Source organism: Anomaloglossus baeobatrachus, chromosome 10 (assembly GCF_048569485.1).
Source record: "Anomaloglossus baeobatrachus isolate aAnoBae1 chromosome 10, aAnoBae1.hap1, whole genome shotgun sequence".
NCBI classification, from domain to species: Eukaryota; Metazoa; Chordata; class Amphibia; order Anura; family Aromobatidae; genus Anomaloglossus; species Anomaloglossus baeobatrachus.
The window spans coordinates 77,436,557-77,453,838 of NC_134362.1; the positions used below are offsets into that span (position 1 = coordinate 77,436,557).

The 17,282-nt window shown below is 47.5% G+C and overlaps 1 protein-coding gene across 1 annotated transcript in view; it reads right to left on the minus strand.

The window, feature by feature from the left end:
* Nucleotides 1–17,282, minus strand: part of LOC142255018 (SITS-binding protein-like) — a 127,970-nt gene that overhangs the window by 3,310 nt on the left and 107,378 nt on the right. Inside the window, exons 7-9 of the mRNA XM_075326444.1 lie at nucleotides 12,069–12,205; nucleotides 6,057–6,178; nucleotides 2,464–2,643 (exon numbers count right to left, since the gene is read on the minus strand). Coding sequence (XP_075182559.1) covers nucleotides 2,464–2,643; nucleotides 6,057–6,178; nucleotides 12,069–12,205 — 439 coding nt within the window. The remainder of the gene's footprint in view (nucleotides 1–2,463; nucleotides 2,644–6,056; nucleotides 6,179–12,068; nucleotides 12,206–17,282) is intronic.

A 17,282-nucleotide genomic window follows, 5' to 3' on the forward strand; every position in this document is an offset into this window, starting at 1 on the left:
GCCCTTACCTTAGTTACCCGATATTTACCTTTGTTACCAGCGTCCGCCGCTCTCAGCTGTCAGTGCCGGCTTCCTGCTCTCTGCACACGTAGCCGGAGTACACATCGGGTAATTAACCCGATGTGTACTGTGGCTATGTGTGCAGGGAACAGGGAGCCGGCACTGGCAGTGTGAGAGTGGCAGACGCTGGTAACGAAGGTAAATATCGGGTAACCAAGGTAAGGGCTTCTTGGTTACCTGCTGTTTACCATGGTTACCAGCGTCCACAGAAGCTGGCTCCCTGCTGCCTGTACACGTAGCAGAGTACACATCGGGTAATTAACCCAATGTGTACTGTGGCTAGGTGTGCAGGGAGCCAGCGCTAAGTGGTGTGCGCTGGTAACCAAGGTAAATATCGGGTTGGTTACCCGATATTTACCTTAGTTACCAAGCGCAGCATGCTTCCACGTGTTCGACGCTCCAGTGATCCCTGCCAGGTCAGGTTGCTGGTGGGATCGCTGGAGCGTCGCTTAGTGTGACATCTCACCAGCGACCTCCTAGCAACTTACCAGCGATCCCTATCAGGTTGTATCGTTGTTGGGATCGCTGGTAAGTTGTTTAGTGTGACTGGGCCTTTAAGGCACATCTGTCTAATCAGCATCTTGATATGCCACATCTGTGAGCTCTAAGTAGGGAATGAATGGGATGTGCACTTAGGGTACCTTCACACTTTAGCGATGCAGCAACGATCCGACCAGCGATCTGACCTGGTCAGGATCGCTGCTGCATCGCTACATGGTCGCTGGTGAGCTGTCAAACAGGCAGATCTCACCAGTGACCAGTGACCAGCCCCCAGCCAGCAGCGACGTGCAAGCGACGCTGCGCTTGCACGGAGCCGGCGTCTGGAAGCTGCGGACACTGGTAACTAAGGTAAACATCGGGTCTGGTTACCCGATGTTTACCTTAGTTACCAGCTCACACCGCTTAACTTAGGGTACTTCACACACAGCGAGATCGCTACTGAGATCGCTGCTGAGTCACGTTTTTTGTGACCTCACTAGCGATCTTGCTGTGTGTGACACTGAGCAGCGATCTGGCCCCTGCTGTGAGATCGCTGCTCGTTACACACAGCCCTGGTTCGTTTTTTTATTGTTGCTCTCCCACTGATAAGCACACATCGCTGTGTGAGACAGCGAGAGAGCAACAATCCTGAATGTGCAGGGAGCAGGAGCCGGCGTCTGACAGCCTGCGGTAAGCTGTAACCAAGGTAAACATCGGGTAACCAAGGTGGTTACCCGATATTTACCTTCGTTACCAGCCTCCTCAGCTCTCACGCTGCCAGTGCCGGCTCCTGCTCCCTGCACACGCTAAGTTAAGCGGTGTGCGCTGGTAACTAAGGTAAACATCGGGTAACCATACCCGATGTTTACCTTAGTTACCAGTGTCCGCAGCTTCCAGACGCCGGCTCCGTGCAAGCGCAGCGTCGCTTGCACGTCGCTGCTGGCTGGGGGCTGGTCACTGGTCGCTGGTGAGATCTGCCTGTTTGACAGCTCACCAGCGACCATGTAGCAATGCAGCAGCGATCCTGACCTGTTCAGATCGCTGGTGGGATCGCTGCTGCATCGCTAAAGTGTGAAGGTACCCTTAGTCAACCTTACCAAGCTCTAAAGAAGACACAGGTAATGACACTCAGGAGAAAGTAAACAAATGACTTATCTCCAGGATGACTCAGGTACTTAGGTAGAGGAACTGCAACAACAAAGTTTCTCCAGAAGAATACAAGCAGACTGCTTGCACTGATGACTTGTTGAGGGTATTAGATCTACCACCAGCACAGGGTAAGGGGAAATTAAGGTATTTAAAGACACAAATGAAAGTGCTGAAGATTAACAGCTGAAAAGGTCAGGAAATCTGCAGGGTCCTAAAGACAAAAGGATGAAAACCAAGCAGGGAAAATGGGAAAATCAGAGAGCAGCTTGTGTAGCCAAACGCTGCAACTTTCTACATCTGAAAACTACAGGACTGTCTGTCAAGCGTGACACACCAATGACATCACATCCATTTTCTTCTAGGCCATGCCTCTTGTTGGATAAGTTGTATAGACATAACACAGCACCCATATTTTATGGGCACGATCTGCATGTCCATATGTTTCTGATTTGTATACATAGACAAAGGAACATGCCATCCTCAGTTGGCAGATCTCTGAAGCACCATGTGGTGGCACACTTTGTCTCTACAGCTCCTTGTGACAGAGGAACAGACTCTTTTTGCCTATATACAGCCATCGGACAATACTCGTGTGAATATGGACTTCATAGAAAACATTTTAGTACACTCTTTTTGGGACCACTTAGGATTCGAGCTGTCTGACATACAGCAATAAATAAGTTGTCCTCTCTCCTGTGGATAAAGAATAACTTTCAATCTTCAGAAAACCCCTTTAAAACCAGCCAATATTTATACTAATTTATTAACCATCACCTCATCTCCAATCAGAAACTCATTATCTACTGTGAAGGCTACTGGGTCATCTGGACTCAGCCACCAGACAGGTCTAAAGATGGGGATCCCTGTGTTCAGCCAGTCTTCTGCATATTTTAGTAAGAGTGGGGAAACCAAATCTTGATGCTTTTGTACGTATCGCCTTGTTAGGTTCAGTACCTGAAAATAACCATATGATTGATCAATAGTTTTAGTAGTTAAACCACAATATAAAACATTCAAAATCTAACAGTCTAGCTACATGATATGTTATTTTGTATATAGGGTAAAAACTTTTTAAGGGAATGTGTGCACACACAACTTTATTTCCAGAAGGGCAAAGTCAACAATTTTTTCAAGCGGAAGACACTTTACAAAGTGTAAGACCTGTTAATATTTACATATATAGGTTAGAAGACTGTTTGTGGACTTTTCCTTGTGCTATGCTGCCACCTGCTGTCAAAACAGAGAACAGCGGGCACAAAGCCCCTGCTGCTCCGACTGACTTGGTACAGTCCTGGAGCAGGATGTGACGAAAGGAGGAGGAGGAGCGTGTCTACGTGGTGGCTGTTTGCAGAAAGGAGGATGCTCGGCTGTGCTATAAAATAGATGGCCGCAGTCTGCCCTGCTTAACGAGGTCCAAGTACCTCGTTAAGTGTTGCGTGGCGTCTCCCCAAGACACAGATCCAAAGAGGCTGGATGTGGAGCGAGGAGCCAGACAGCACGGGCATGTTACAGATCCAAAGAGGCTGGATGTGGAGCGAGGAGCCAGACAGCACGGGCATGTTACAGATCCAAAGAGGCTGGATGTGGAGCGAGGAGCCAGGCAGCATGGGCAAGTTACAGATCCGGGGCAAAGACTGAACTTTAGAGGTGTCTGCCGGCGGAATACGGGCCCCAACGGTGACGAGGTATCCCAGGCTAAAACCGGCAGTTAAGTGTGCACACTACTTTTAGTTAGGGACAGATAGGGAAAGATTCTGCACTGTGTTATAAGAGTAAAGTAACAAGGACTCTGCTTTTTTTGCTTAATAAGGATTTTTGTGTTTTGCTTTTGGAGGACAATCTGTGGCTTCGCACCCTTGACAAACTAGTCAAAGTAGTTGTATGTATATTACATTATATTTACTGCTGTGCACCTTCCCGCTTCTCTCCCCCTCCTTTCCCGCGCTTTTCCCCCACTTGCGTTGAGCAATACGTTATTAAATTTGCATTGGTTAATCCCCGTGGTTCCGTGCAGTCCTTGCGTATCCCGTCACCTGCTGGTTATTACACAAAGCACAGGGATTTTCTTTCTTGTAGCATCGTTTTAGCATTTATTGGTTATTTAATGAGCACTGTTTTTGAACATGGTGACTTCCAGTAGTTTTTTAAAGTGTTTTTTCAATGTTTTCATAGCGTCTTTTATACTAAGCTTTTCTGGATGTTTTTTTAAACCCCATTCAACAATGAAGAAACTGACAGTAATTTTTGAAGCAAAAACACTGACTGACACCCGGGCATCATCCAAGCATCCCTTACGATTGACTTGTATCAGGTTTACCCAAAAATAAGGCAGTGTTTTATATTATTTTTGGCACCAGAAGATGCCCTAGGCCCTAGGGCTTATTTTTGGGGGATGCCTTAACACACGTTCTAATCACTGACTCTGGCAGAGGTATAGGCTGGATTATGGGCGGGAAGAGGAGTGAATATTCATTCCATTAATTAGCTGGCAAGTGACTATAAACTACCGGGGCTTACAGCAACGTACACCAATAAAAGACACCTATACTGAAAGGACTGCTCAAGGCCTACCTTAGGATACTATTAGTATGATGATCTGCAACAAGGGCTTATTTTTGGAGTAGATCTACTATTTTACGCATACTCCAAAAAGGCCAAAGAATCCTGCTAGGGCTTATTTTTTGGTGGGTCTTATTTCAGGGAAACATGTTATTGTAAGTATGGAGCGTCTTCCAAGCAGAAAGAGCCTGAGGATTGATCAGGTTACGTCATTTAACTGTTTGGCATTTTTGTAAACCTGAACCAGTTAAAAGACACTGAAAAGCCTGAACATATAAACAGCAAGGTTTTTTTTTTACATACAAAGTAATATGCTTATTATTTTGAACCTTTTCTGGACACATTTTCATATGGTTTCAAAGTGGACTCACTCCATATCTGAATAAAAAAATGTCAGGTGAATAAACACTAAAGCTTACATTTTAGTATTAGGAGACAGAATATCTATTTATGTATAACTTTAGGTAAGAAGCTTATAGAAGAGGATTAATATTACCCAACCTGAGGTAGTCTCTGGCTGCTGCTGTCACTTGCTTCTGGGGCCTCTCATTATGCTCATGAATATTCACTGCACCGCAGACCCGGAAGCAGCAGTGCCATAGACAGCCCCAGGGTCAGGTTAGTAAAAAGGTCCTGTTCTCTATGGATAGCACACGGAGAACACAAGTGTGCCAAAATCACGGCACACGGAGAGCCATACGCACCTTCAACACGGTCTTTGCAAAACGTCTGTGTTTTGCACGGACGTGTAAAAGAGGCCTTTTTTGAAGTATTTGGATGTCTTAAGGCTGCTTTACACGCAGTGACATCCCGATGTCGCTCGTGAAAGCACCTGCCCCGTCGTTTGTGCGTCACAGGCAAATCGCTGCCCGTGGCGCACAATATCGCTAACGAGATGTCATTGGGGTCACGGAATTCGTGACGCACATCCGGCCTCGTTAGCGACGTCGTTGCGTGTGACATATACGAGCGACCGCTAATGATCAAAAATGCTCACCTAATCGTTGATTGTTGACACATCGTTCAAATCCCAAATATCGTTGCTGTTGCAGGACGCAGGTTGTTCGTTGTTCCTGAGGCAGCACACATCACTACGTGTGACACCCCAGGAATGACGAACAACACCGTACCTGCATCCTCCGGCAATGAGGTGGGCGTGACTTTCCTGTGGCTGCTCTCCGCCCCTCCGCTTCTATTGGACGCCTGCCGTGTGACGTCGCTGTGACGCCGCACGAACCGCCCCCTTAGAAAAGAGGCAGTTCGCCGGCCACAGTGACGTCTTTAGGCAGGTAAGTATGTGTCACGGGTACTAGCGATATTGTACGCCACGGGCTGCGATTCTCCCGTGACGCACAAACGCTGCGTGTAAAGCCCCCTTTTGTGTGCTGCTACACAAGAGTCCTGCAAGAACCACAACCTAAGTGTTTAATCACAAGGTTTCACAACTCTGAGAGTAAATTATCTTTATAAGGTTGGAGCTTAACTTTCAATTACAAAGACACAAATAGCTGCTCTTTCACATAAAGATAATATAGAAATATTTTAAGAGTTTTATAAATGTGTATGCAATGAGCCTCTGAATAGGTTTATGACCAACAAAGGTCTAAAATGAGCCCCTTCCAATGATCTTTTGAGAAACATGCGGTCCGTAGGGTTTTGATTTTTGCACATGACATCTCCTAGGCTGCCCTTGCTAACCGAAGCTGCCCTCACACCATATAATTCAAGTGCTATTTATGACACCAGTATGCTGTAAATGCAGAAATCAGAGGACAGAATATAATCCCGATAATCCCTGGATACATTACCCAGTTATCACAGCAAACCCATGGAGGAGTATTAAATGACATAACAGGTAGAAAGGTAACAATTTGCAGCCATCGGATAAAAAGTTCCACATCTGTTATGAACTCATCAGATAGTGTCCCACCTGGAATACAAGGGAAGAAATTACGGGTATTGTACTTGGAATACATACTATGCAGAAAACACATATTGCTAATGGGTGCATTACATTTTTGAGCATTAACCAGAAGCTGAGATGCTAGTGTTTCCAAAATTATTCCTACCGTGTTTTTCCAAAAATAAGACCTCCCCAAAATAAGCCCTTGCAGGAATTTTCAGCATTTTCGGAGCAAGACTTAAATACTGTATAAGCCCTACCTCGAAAGTAAGCCTGAGTCGCGGTTCAATAATGAAGTGTCCGTGCAGCTAAAAATGTTATTAAAGATACTGCAGGACACTTCATTATATACAGCGGGCATCCCACAATCATTATCACCAGACGCCGAGCTGGAGGACCTGCAGCGATCGCACACCCACACACATCCGATCTCACACATGCAAACATCGGATCACACACACAAACATCGGATCGCACACACATCAGATCGCACACACTCACTATATCCAGCGACACTGATTTCTTCTCGCTAGCAGAATCCTGAGAGGCTGTGCAGTGGAGCGCAAGGACCCACTGCAATGCTTGCTTACAGGACCTGCAGACACGTGACTTCCATCATTCCCTGCGGTCGAAAGAATTCTGTAACGCTGGATGTAATGAGTGAGTCTATGAGTCTGTGTGTGATCTGCTATTTGTGAGTGTGTCTTTTTGTGTGTCTATTTGTGAGTGTGTGATTTGTGAGAAGCAGTTGAGGACGGCGAGCAGCATACCCACCGGAGATCACAGGGAGGACCTGGGAGCCACGCAGACGTCCTCCGGGTTTGGTAAGTATGAGTCTCTTTTTTTGGGGGGGGGGGGGTAAACTTACCCCCAATCATGTTTCTCCAAGAATAAAACCTCCTCCAAAAATGAGCCCTAGTGCTTTTTTTGGGGGGGCGTTTAAGTGGTTTCAAACGCTAAAAATGATCTCACGTGCCTCTGCCCACCCATAACAGGTGTGAAGAATGGGAGGGTATTACCGAGAGTAAAAGGCAGTCAGTTGACCAGGAGCACGTATTGGCTTCCATTCACATTTAGAGGTTGCCAAGAAGCTCGAAAACAACACCAACATCTCAAAGAAAACTGCAGCAGCAAACTTGCGTTGTTGGATATTTTTCAGCAGACTAATATTAGTGCCACTGTGTGATTTTCCACGATCTGACAATGCATTGCAATGAACGTCATCATCATAGAGCTCTGAGCTAAAAATATGGCATATTGTTAACCAGAAGCAACTTCTGTGATTACCTGTTCTTTTCCACTTGGTTAGATAATAAAATATAACTACATAGAGCTCATGTCACGATTCTCTGTTCAGAGGATCTCACAGACCTGGAGATGCTCGGCGGCACTTACAGATCGGGCAGTGTGTCTAGTCCTTTGTGCAGAGCATCTTGCCCTTGAAGATGCTCTGAGGCGCCGTCCTTGTTAATGAACTAGCAACTTGGACACTATACTGGAGTCCCGGTTGGCTTTGGGAGGTGCCGTTTCATCTTCCGGGTAATTGCTCAGGCTTCTTTACTGAGCATGCTCCTCCAGTACTCTTCCAGTTGTATTCTCTGGCTCTGCTGTGTTGCCATAGTTTGCGTGTCTGCTAGCATTCTGACCTTGGTACTCTGACCCCGGACTGTTGTTGGTCTTCCCTCTGCCTGCACCCTATTTCTGTTGTGCTTCCTGTCTTGGACCCTGGACCATTATCTGATTACGTCTTTGCTTGCTAGTACTACTACATGCTCTCCTGGTATTGTGACCCTCAAATTGTGCCCTGACTACATCTCTGTTTACCCCTTATGATTATATGTGACCTCCTGTTACCAGACCCCGGCTCTCCTGATTACCCTTCCGTTCATGCGACCCCGTAAGGAAGTGACAAGCGTTACAGCTCGACTTGTCATCTATAAAAGTGTTTAAATATAATTTCTACTTTACTTTTTATTGAACCGGGAGAGACAATGAACTTGTCAAGTTTCTTTTAACCGCTAGGGTCCTATATAAACACTGGATAACATATAGCTGGGATGATGTAGGAAAACCTGCACTCACAGGGAGTTGGATCCGATGAACCTTGAGGTCCCTTCCAACTCTACCATTCTATGATTCTATATGTTTACCTAGGACCTTGAGTCCTGACTAAAACTAGCTATATAATGAGGGAAAAGGCGTGCACTCTGAAAGATACGAGGTGCAAGTAGTTGGGTAAACACCCTAGTAATATATTTAGTAACACTGCACACTCTAAATTGCGTATGAGTGAACAAAAATGTTTTTTATTTTTTAAAAAAACAAAAGCCAAGCAAAGGAAGTGAACTTATTATGACAGATAATTTTCTCTGACGTTTCGGCCTACGGCCTTGTTCACAGAATTTTACCCGCACCTTGACTCAGTGTGAGTCTTCACATGGAGCCAAGGTGCGGGTGCGCCGGCAATTACATGACTCAGCTCGCACATCCTATACATCTGGGACAGACTACCCCTGCTCTAATCACTTTACTACTACTATGACATTTAGCCTTCTCTAAGGACATTGAACCACCTTGACAGTAAAATTCTGTGAACCGTAGGCCGAAACGTCACAGAAAATTATCTGTCATAATAAGTTCACGTCCTTTGCTTGGCTTTTGTTTTTTAAAAAAATAAAAAATATTTTCGTTCAATTAAACGCAATTTAGAGTGTGCAGTGTTACTAAATATTAAACTGGCCATATACATTACATGAATGTTGATGAACCCAATGGGCAGTCCGGTGACTCAGTGGTCGTCACTGTTGCTTTGCAGTGCTGAGGTCCTGGGTTCAAATCCCACCAAGGACAAGATCTGTAAGGAATTTGTATGTTCTCCTCATGTTTGCATGGATTTTCTCTGGGCTGTTTAGTTTCCCCGCACACTCCAAAAACCATACTGATAGGGGATATACAGTTAGGTCCAGAAATATTTGGACAGTGACACAATTTTCGCGAGTTGGGCTCTGCATGCCACCACATTGGATTTGAAATGAAACCTCTACAACAGAATTCAAGTGCAGATTGTAACGTTTAATTTGAAGGTTTGAATAAAAATATCTGATAGAAATTGTAGGAATTGTACACATTTCTTTACAAACACTCCACATTTTAGGAGGTCAAAAGTAATTGGACAAATAAACCAAACCCAAAGAAAAATTTTTATTTTCAATATTTTGTTGCGAATCCTTTGGAGGCAATCACTGCCTTAAGTCTGGAACCCATGGACATCACCAAACGCTGGGTTTCCTCCTTCTTAATGCTTTGCCAGGCCTTTACAGCCGCAGCCTTCAGGTCTTGCTTGTTTGTGGGTCTTTCCGTCTTAAGTCTGGATTTGAGTAAGTGAAATGCATGCTCAATTGGGTTAAGATCTGGTGATTGACTTGGCCATTGCAGAATGTTCCACTTTTTTGCACTCATGAACTCCTGGGTAGCTTTGGCTGTATGCTTGGGGTCATTGTCCATCTGTACTATGAAGCGCTGTCTGATCAACTTTGCGGCATTTGGCTGAATCTGGGCTGAAAGTATATCCCGGTACACTTCAGAATTCATCCGTCTACTCTTGTCTGCTGTTATGTCATCAATAAACACAAGTGACCCAGTGCCATTGAAAGCCATGCATGCCCATGCCATCACGTTGCCTCCACCATGTTTTACAGAGGATGTGGTGTGCCTTGGATCATGTGCCGTTCCCTTTCTTCTCCAAACTTTTTTCTTCCCATCATTCTGGTACAGGTTGATCTTGGTCTCATCTGTCCATAGAATACTTTTCCAGAACTGAGCTGGCTTCATGAGGTGTTTTTCAGCAAATTTAACTCTGACCTGTCTACTTTTGGAATTGATGAATGGTTTGCATCTAGATGTAAACCCTTTGTATTTACTTTCATGGAGTCTTCTCTTTACTGTTGACTTAGAGACAGATACACCTACTTCACTGAGAGTGTCCTGGACTTCAGTTGATGTTGTGAACGGGTTCTTCTTCACCAAAGAAAGTATGCGGCGATCATCCACCACTGTTGTCATCCGTGGACGCCCAGGCCTTTTTGAGTTCCCAAGCTCACCAGTCAATTCCTTTTTTCTCAGAATGTACCCGACTGTTGATTTTGCTACTCCAAGCATGCCTGCTATCTCTCTGATGGATTTTTTCTTTTTTTTCAGCCTCAGGATGTTCTGCTTCACCTCAATTGAGAGTTCCTTAGACCGCATGTTGTCTGGTCACAGCAACAGCTTCCAAATGCAAAACCACACACCTGTAATCAACCCCAGACCTTTTAACTACTTCATTGATTACAGGTTAACGAGGGAGACGCCTTCAGAGTTAATTGCAGCCCTTAAAGTCCCTTGTCCAATTACTTTTGGTCCCTTGAAAAAGAGGAGGCTATGCATTACAGAGCTATGATTCCTAAACCCTTTCTCCGATTTGGATGTGAAAACTCTCATATTGAAGCTGGGAGTGTGCACTTTCAGCCCATATTATATATATAATTGTATTTCTGAACATGTTTTTGTAAACAGCTAAAATAACAAAACTTGTGTCACTATCCAAATATTTCTGGACCTAACTGTAGATTGTAAGCCCCAATTGGGACAGTGATGGTAATGTATGTAAAGTGCTGCCTAATACGATGTCGCTATATAAGCAATGCATAATAAATATTAAAGCTGTTAATTTCAGAAGGATTGACCCACCATTTAATAGGCATGAGACCTTCCCTACTTTCCACTGATGGCAGATGGCAGGATAGAAAATGTTTGAGGGGTTGTATTTCATTTAACCTTTCATTTCTGCATGAGATAAGCCACCACCAGAGATTTTTGGCAGGGGTTACTCCCTTTCCCCATACAGAACTTATACACATCCAATATTCATGCAGACAATCAGGAGATTGGAAAAGAGTGGTGTTGGCCAAACAAACATTCGATCATTGTGTTTTTGATGTCTCTTCTACAGTCTTCTACTGTGTTAGGCCTCTTTCACACGTACATGCCTCCGGTTGGCAGTTTTCTCACGTACCGGATACACGTACACACGTACACCAATGTTACCCTATGGTAACAGGCATATTAACGTAAATCCACACGGAACATGTGTCCGTGTGCATTGTACGTTTGTGCGTGTTAAAAAATGGCCGACATGTCCACGTTTCCTCTGGCATCACGGGTGTCACACGGCCCGCACCCGTACCACACGGATGTAGTATGGATGTGGTCCCGTGTGACACGCACCGGAGAAACACGTGTCATTATTTTAAAATAAAAAAAAACACATACTCACCTCCACCAGCCCTGCAAAATCTTCCGCTGCAAACAGTTGCTGCCAACCGCTGCACATTATGAGCGTGTTAAGGAGGTGGGCGTGATGTCACGGGCGCTGATCTCCGCCCCTCCACTCGGCCGGAAGCAGCATCAGCGGGGAGTGGGCGGGGCTGGAGCCGAAGATCAGCACCCTGGACAGCAGCATCTACCACGTGAGTATTCAAATTACCCGTTCTCCGTGTGTTATCGCGGGTAGCACATGTAGAACAGACATGGCCCGCACGTACCGGAGACACGTACTTACCAAACGCAACACGCAAGGAAAATAGTATCTCGCGGCACGTGCATGATTTTCACGTGAGTGTGAGAGAGGCCTAAGAATGTTTTCAGTTCTAGGTATCATCTTGTATAGACTGTGATCAAATAAAGGTTCCTGAAATCAAAAATTTTGGGGGGCAGATTTGAGTCATACACATTACAATTTTAGTAGAATCAGTGGACTATGGTGGACATGTTAGTAAAAGCAGGAACAGATTGTCGAGCAAGGTTTGAGGAATAAAAAAAGTGGAAACAAACAATCATTTGTAAATAAACTCAACTTAAGGAAAAAAGCAGCCTTTACCTATTGCATCTGGAATGAAAAAATTGTATCCTAACAAACTGTAGTGTAGGACAGACGGGATGATTCCTTTCAGTCCATGGTAACTCCAATCTGAACGAAGTGGATGCATCTGAACAAAGAGTGGCAAATGATTTGATCTGATGGTGAAGAACAGATTGTTGGTATGACATTTTCCAAAACCTGAACATGCAGTGAATGACCTCTATATTACAGACACCTGTCCTTTCACTACTGGAGCTTCCCTATGGAAATTAATAAGAATTATAAGCTGGATACTAATAAATTGTAGACCCACACTCGATAATTAATAAGTAGCAAAAGGGTCAAGGAGATATACACAATCCAACCATCAGTTGGAACAGAAGGACTCCTAAAACTTAACTTTTAATAGCGTGAAATATTGTGAATACTGCGATTCCCAGGGATTGTTTGTTTGTCTTCTGTGCTGTACATGTATGCTGGGCCTTGTTGTCCTTTTATGTAACCCAACATACATGTTCATTTTTATGTTCACCTTTTATGTGACACTGTCACTTTTAACTTTCACGCTATTAAAAGTTAAGTTTTAGGAGTCCTTCTGTTCCAACTGATGGTTGGATTATGTATATCTCCTTGACCCTTTTGCTACCTATTTGGAAATTAGCATCAAATTCACTGAATACGCATGTGTCAATCAGTTTCTGTGGAGTTCCACTTTACAGTGAAGAAATTGGCAAAACTAAACAACGGAACAGAACAACTTTTAGGGGAATCCAGGTGGGGTTTTTTTGAGCAACGGTGTCAAAAGTACACCGAAAATAAAGAAAAAACCTCCATGAATGAGGACTCTGTGACTACTAATGTCTAGAGATGAAAGGACCAGTGGAATTTTGGGTTCGCTGAGTTCAGCCGGACTTTGGTAAAAATTCAGTTCAAGAACCAGACTTGATTAAGACCCCAATGGAAATCAATGACTGAGCAGTTCGACTCTGCGACCACATACATCCAGCCATAAACTGAGCACTTTCAGGGGAGAGAGGGTGTAGCTTTTTGGGGGAGAACACTACATCCGAAAAAGTTGTTTTTAACCCCAGTGAAAACTATTCAGAGACTGTATATGACTCGCAATGGGCTGAGCATCAAGCGTACCTGAGCATCTGTCACGCTCCCCGGGTCCCCTGCTCCGTTCCCCGGGTCCTCTGCTCCACTCCCCGGCTCACCTGCCACGCTCCCCGCTCTCCAGCCTCCGGTGCCCGTACTTCCCAGGCCCCCTGGTCGCCGCTCCTGGCGCCCGACGGCTTCCCAGTCCCTGGCCGGCTCCCCTGCGTCCTCCTCTCAGCTTCCTGCCCTGGCTTCTGGCACCCGGGCCGTGCGCATGCGCATTAGGGCGCGCGCGCGGTCACTGACCCTTTCTTAAAGGGCCAGTGTCAACTAACAGGAAATGATGCACACAGGTACAGGGTATATAGGGGGTTAATGTCCAAGGGAGCGGGGCCTGTTCTTCGTGTTTTCCCAAGCTAGGAGTCAGGTCTCCTTGTGTTTTGTGAGATACTTACCTCTCTGTCTTTTAGAGCCGATCCTGCATCGCCATCCGGTCCTGCTGTACCTCGAACCCCGAACGCTGCCCATCTGCCATCCTGACAGTCCGTACCATCTCGGATCCCTGCGGTGACCCGTCATCTCGCTCCAACGGTTCCGGACCCCGCCTGACACCATCACGGCTTCCGAACCTGAGCTCCGTCACCCGGACCACCATCAGTGACCTCGTGGTCCCAGGGACTTCTCCATTTTCTCCCAGTGCACGGACTGTCCTGCTACCTAAAGTGCTCCGGCTACCGGACTCCTTTCCCTCATCCGGGAGTTCGGCCCAGTGGATCCACCTCCAGGGTCTACCCGTCCATCTGGCCCTAACAGTAAGAACAGGCCATGGATCCCGCCGAAGCACTAGCGGCCTTGCATGAGGAACTCCAACGCCAGCGTGAAGTCCAGACCCGCATGCTGAATTTTATGACCTCCGTGGACGCCCGCTTGAACATGCTACAAGCCTCGGTCACATCTGCAGCGCCCCGGGCCTCCACTAGTCAAGCCACGACCCCCGCTCCCGTGGCTGCCTCTTCGGATGCTTCCAGACTGCGTTTGGCCTCACCACCCCGGTACGCCGGAGATCCCAAGACCTGCAGGGGGTTTATAAACCAATGCTCCCTCCATTTCACGCAGCTGCCACATCTGTTTGCCTCCGACCAAGCCAAGGTTGCCTTCATCATGTCTCACCTAGAGGGCGAGGCACTGGCGTGGATGAACCCCTTGTGGGAGAAGGAGGAACCTATGACCAAGAACCTCCAGGAGTTCCTGCAGGCCTTTCGCAGCACCTTTGACGAACCCGGACGCGCCTCCGCGTCTGCGTCATCACTTCTCCGGTTACGTCAGGGAACACTGACGGTGGGTCAATACGCCATCCGTTTCCGCACCTTGGCTTCAGAACTCGGGTGGAATAACGAGGCCCTAACCGCCGCCTTCTGGGAAGGATTATCGGGTCGAATCAAAGATGAGCTGGCTGGACGTGACGTACCGTCCACCCTGGACGCCCTGATTACCCTAGCGACTCGAGTGGACATACGCTTTCAGGAGCGGTCCAAAGAGGTATCCCGTGAGAGACGTCCGGTACGGCATTCCTCTCCTCCACAGAAGCCCGCCGTACTCCAGTCCACGGCCTCTGGTGTCTCCGTCCATGAGCCCATGCAGATCGACCGTGTGCGACAGTCTGAACAACGTCGAGCAGAGCGCCTCGCCAAGGGTCTCTGCTTTTACTGCGGAGAGGGCACACACCTGCTACGCGCCTGTCCAGAGAGGCCGGGAAACTCCAAAGCCTAGGGTTGGTAGGAGAGGCCACCCTAGGTGCTGGGACTCTCTCAGACCCAGTTACATGGACTGTGCAAGTGACAACGGGAGAGACGCGGTTTACGGCTGAGGCATACCTCGATTCTGGGGCAGCAGGCAATTTCATCCAGCAGGCCACGGTGGACAAGTACCAGGTGCCTGTTACTCCACTCGCCAAACCTCTTGTGATTGCCTCTGTGGATGGGAGGCCTCTCTCTGACACCATCTCCTGGATCACCAAGCCGCTTGAACTGCGTATCGGTGCTCTGCACACCGAGAACATCGCTCTCTACGTCCTCCCACATATGTCACATCACATCCTGCTGGGCCTTCCCTGGTTGCGGACACACGAGCCTTCAGTCAGCTGGGGCACTGGCGATATCACTCGATGGGGGTCTTCTTGCCATGAGAGGTGTCTGAAGTCCATACAACCTATCCGGCGACCTCCGGTTCCCGAGTCCCTACCGGGACTGCCCTCAGCCTATTGGTCCTTCGTGGACGTCTTTGATAAGAAGGAGTCCGAAGTACTTCCGCCACATCGTCCTTACGATTGTGCCATTGACCTGCTTCCGGGAACTACACCACCTCGAGGACGGATATATCCACTGTCTCCAGCCGAAACAAGGGCCATGTCTACGAACATCACAGAGAGCCTGGCTAAGGGATTCATCCGGAGATCCTCCTCTCCTGCTGGAGCAGGCTTCTTCTTCGTAAAGAAGAAAGAGGGTGACCTACGCCCATGTATAGACTACCGGGGATTGAACCTAATCACCGTGAAAAACAAGTACCCCCTGCCGCTCATCCCCGAATTGTTTGATCGGCTCAGAGGAGCTCGTGTGTTCACCAAGTTGGATCTTCGGGGTGCCTACAACCTGGTCCGTATCCGCTCAGGGGATGAATGGAAGACCGCGTTCAACACTCGCGATGGGCACTATGAATACTGCGTGATGCCCTTCGGCCTGTGTAACGCACCAGCAGTCTTCCAAGAATTAGTGAACGATGTCTTTCGGGACCTTCTCTACGTCTGTGTGGTGGTATATCTGGATGACATCCTTGTCTTCTCTCCGGACCTCCAGACCCACCGAGAGAACGTGCAACTGGTTCTACAAAGACTGAGAGAGAATCGTCTGTACGCCAAGTACGAGAAGTGCGTCTTCGAACAGTCTTCTCTCCCCTTCCTGGGGTACCTCATCACCGATACCGGACTGCAGATGGATCCAAAGAAGGTCTCCTCCATTCTCAACTGGCCTCCTCCTTCTGGACTGAAGGCAATCCAACGCTTTCTGGGATTCGCCAACTATTACCGCCAGTTCATTCCTCACTTCTCGGCTCTGACTGCTCCTCTCTCCGCCTTGACCAAGAAGGGGGCTAATCCAAAGGACTGGTCACCTGCGGCCGACGCCGCGTTTGGCTCTCTAAAGCGAGCCTTTGCCTCCTCTCCTGTACTCCACCGTCCAGAGTTAAACCGCCAGTTCACCTTGGAGGTGGATGCCTCCTCCTCGGGAGCCGGAGCAGTGCTCATGCAGAAGTCCTCCTCCGGGAAGATGGTGACGTGCGGTTTCTTCTCCAAGAGCTTCTCCGCGCCTGAACGCAATTACACCATCGGTGACCGAGAGCTATTGGCGGTCAAACTGGCTCTGGAGGAATGGCGCTATCTTCTGGAAGGAGCAGTGTACCCTGTCATTGTTTACACGGACCACAAAAACCTGGAATACCTGCGGACTGCTCAGCGACTGAACCCACGGCAAGCCAGGTGGTCCTTGTTCTTTGCCCGGTTGGACTTCCAGCTTCATTTCCGACCCGCGAACAAGAATGTACACGCTGATGCCTTGTCTAGGTCTTTCGTGCCCGTGGAACAGGAGGAAGAGACATCTCAACCCATCATCTGTCCAAGTAAGATTATTCCGGTGGCTCCTGTCACCCTGGCCCAGATACCGCCCGGGAAGACCTATGTCTCTGAGACTGACAGGCAAAAAGTGTTACACTGGGGCCATGCCTCGAAAACAGCCGGTCATGCAGGTCAGAAGAAAACATGGAGTGCTATTATACGTCATTACTGGTGGCCATCCCTTCGCACGGACGTCGCCTCTTTTGTCTCTGCCTGCTCCTCCTGTGCCAGGAACAAGACTCCCAAACACCTGCCATATGGCCGTCTTCTGCCTCTGCCCATACCCTCAGTTCCCTGGCAACACATAGTGATGGACTTTATTACGGACTTGCCATTGTCCTCCGGACACACAGTCATATGGGTCGTGGTGGATCGGTTCTCTAAAATGGCCCATTTCGTTCCTATGGCTGGACTGCCCTCTGCCCAGGAACTCGCGGACGCCTATATACATCACATCTTCCGCTTGCATG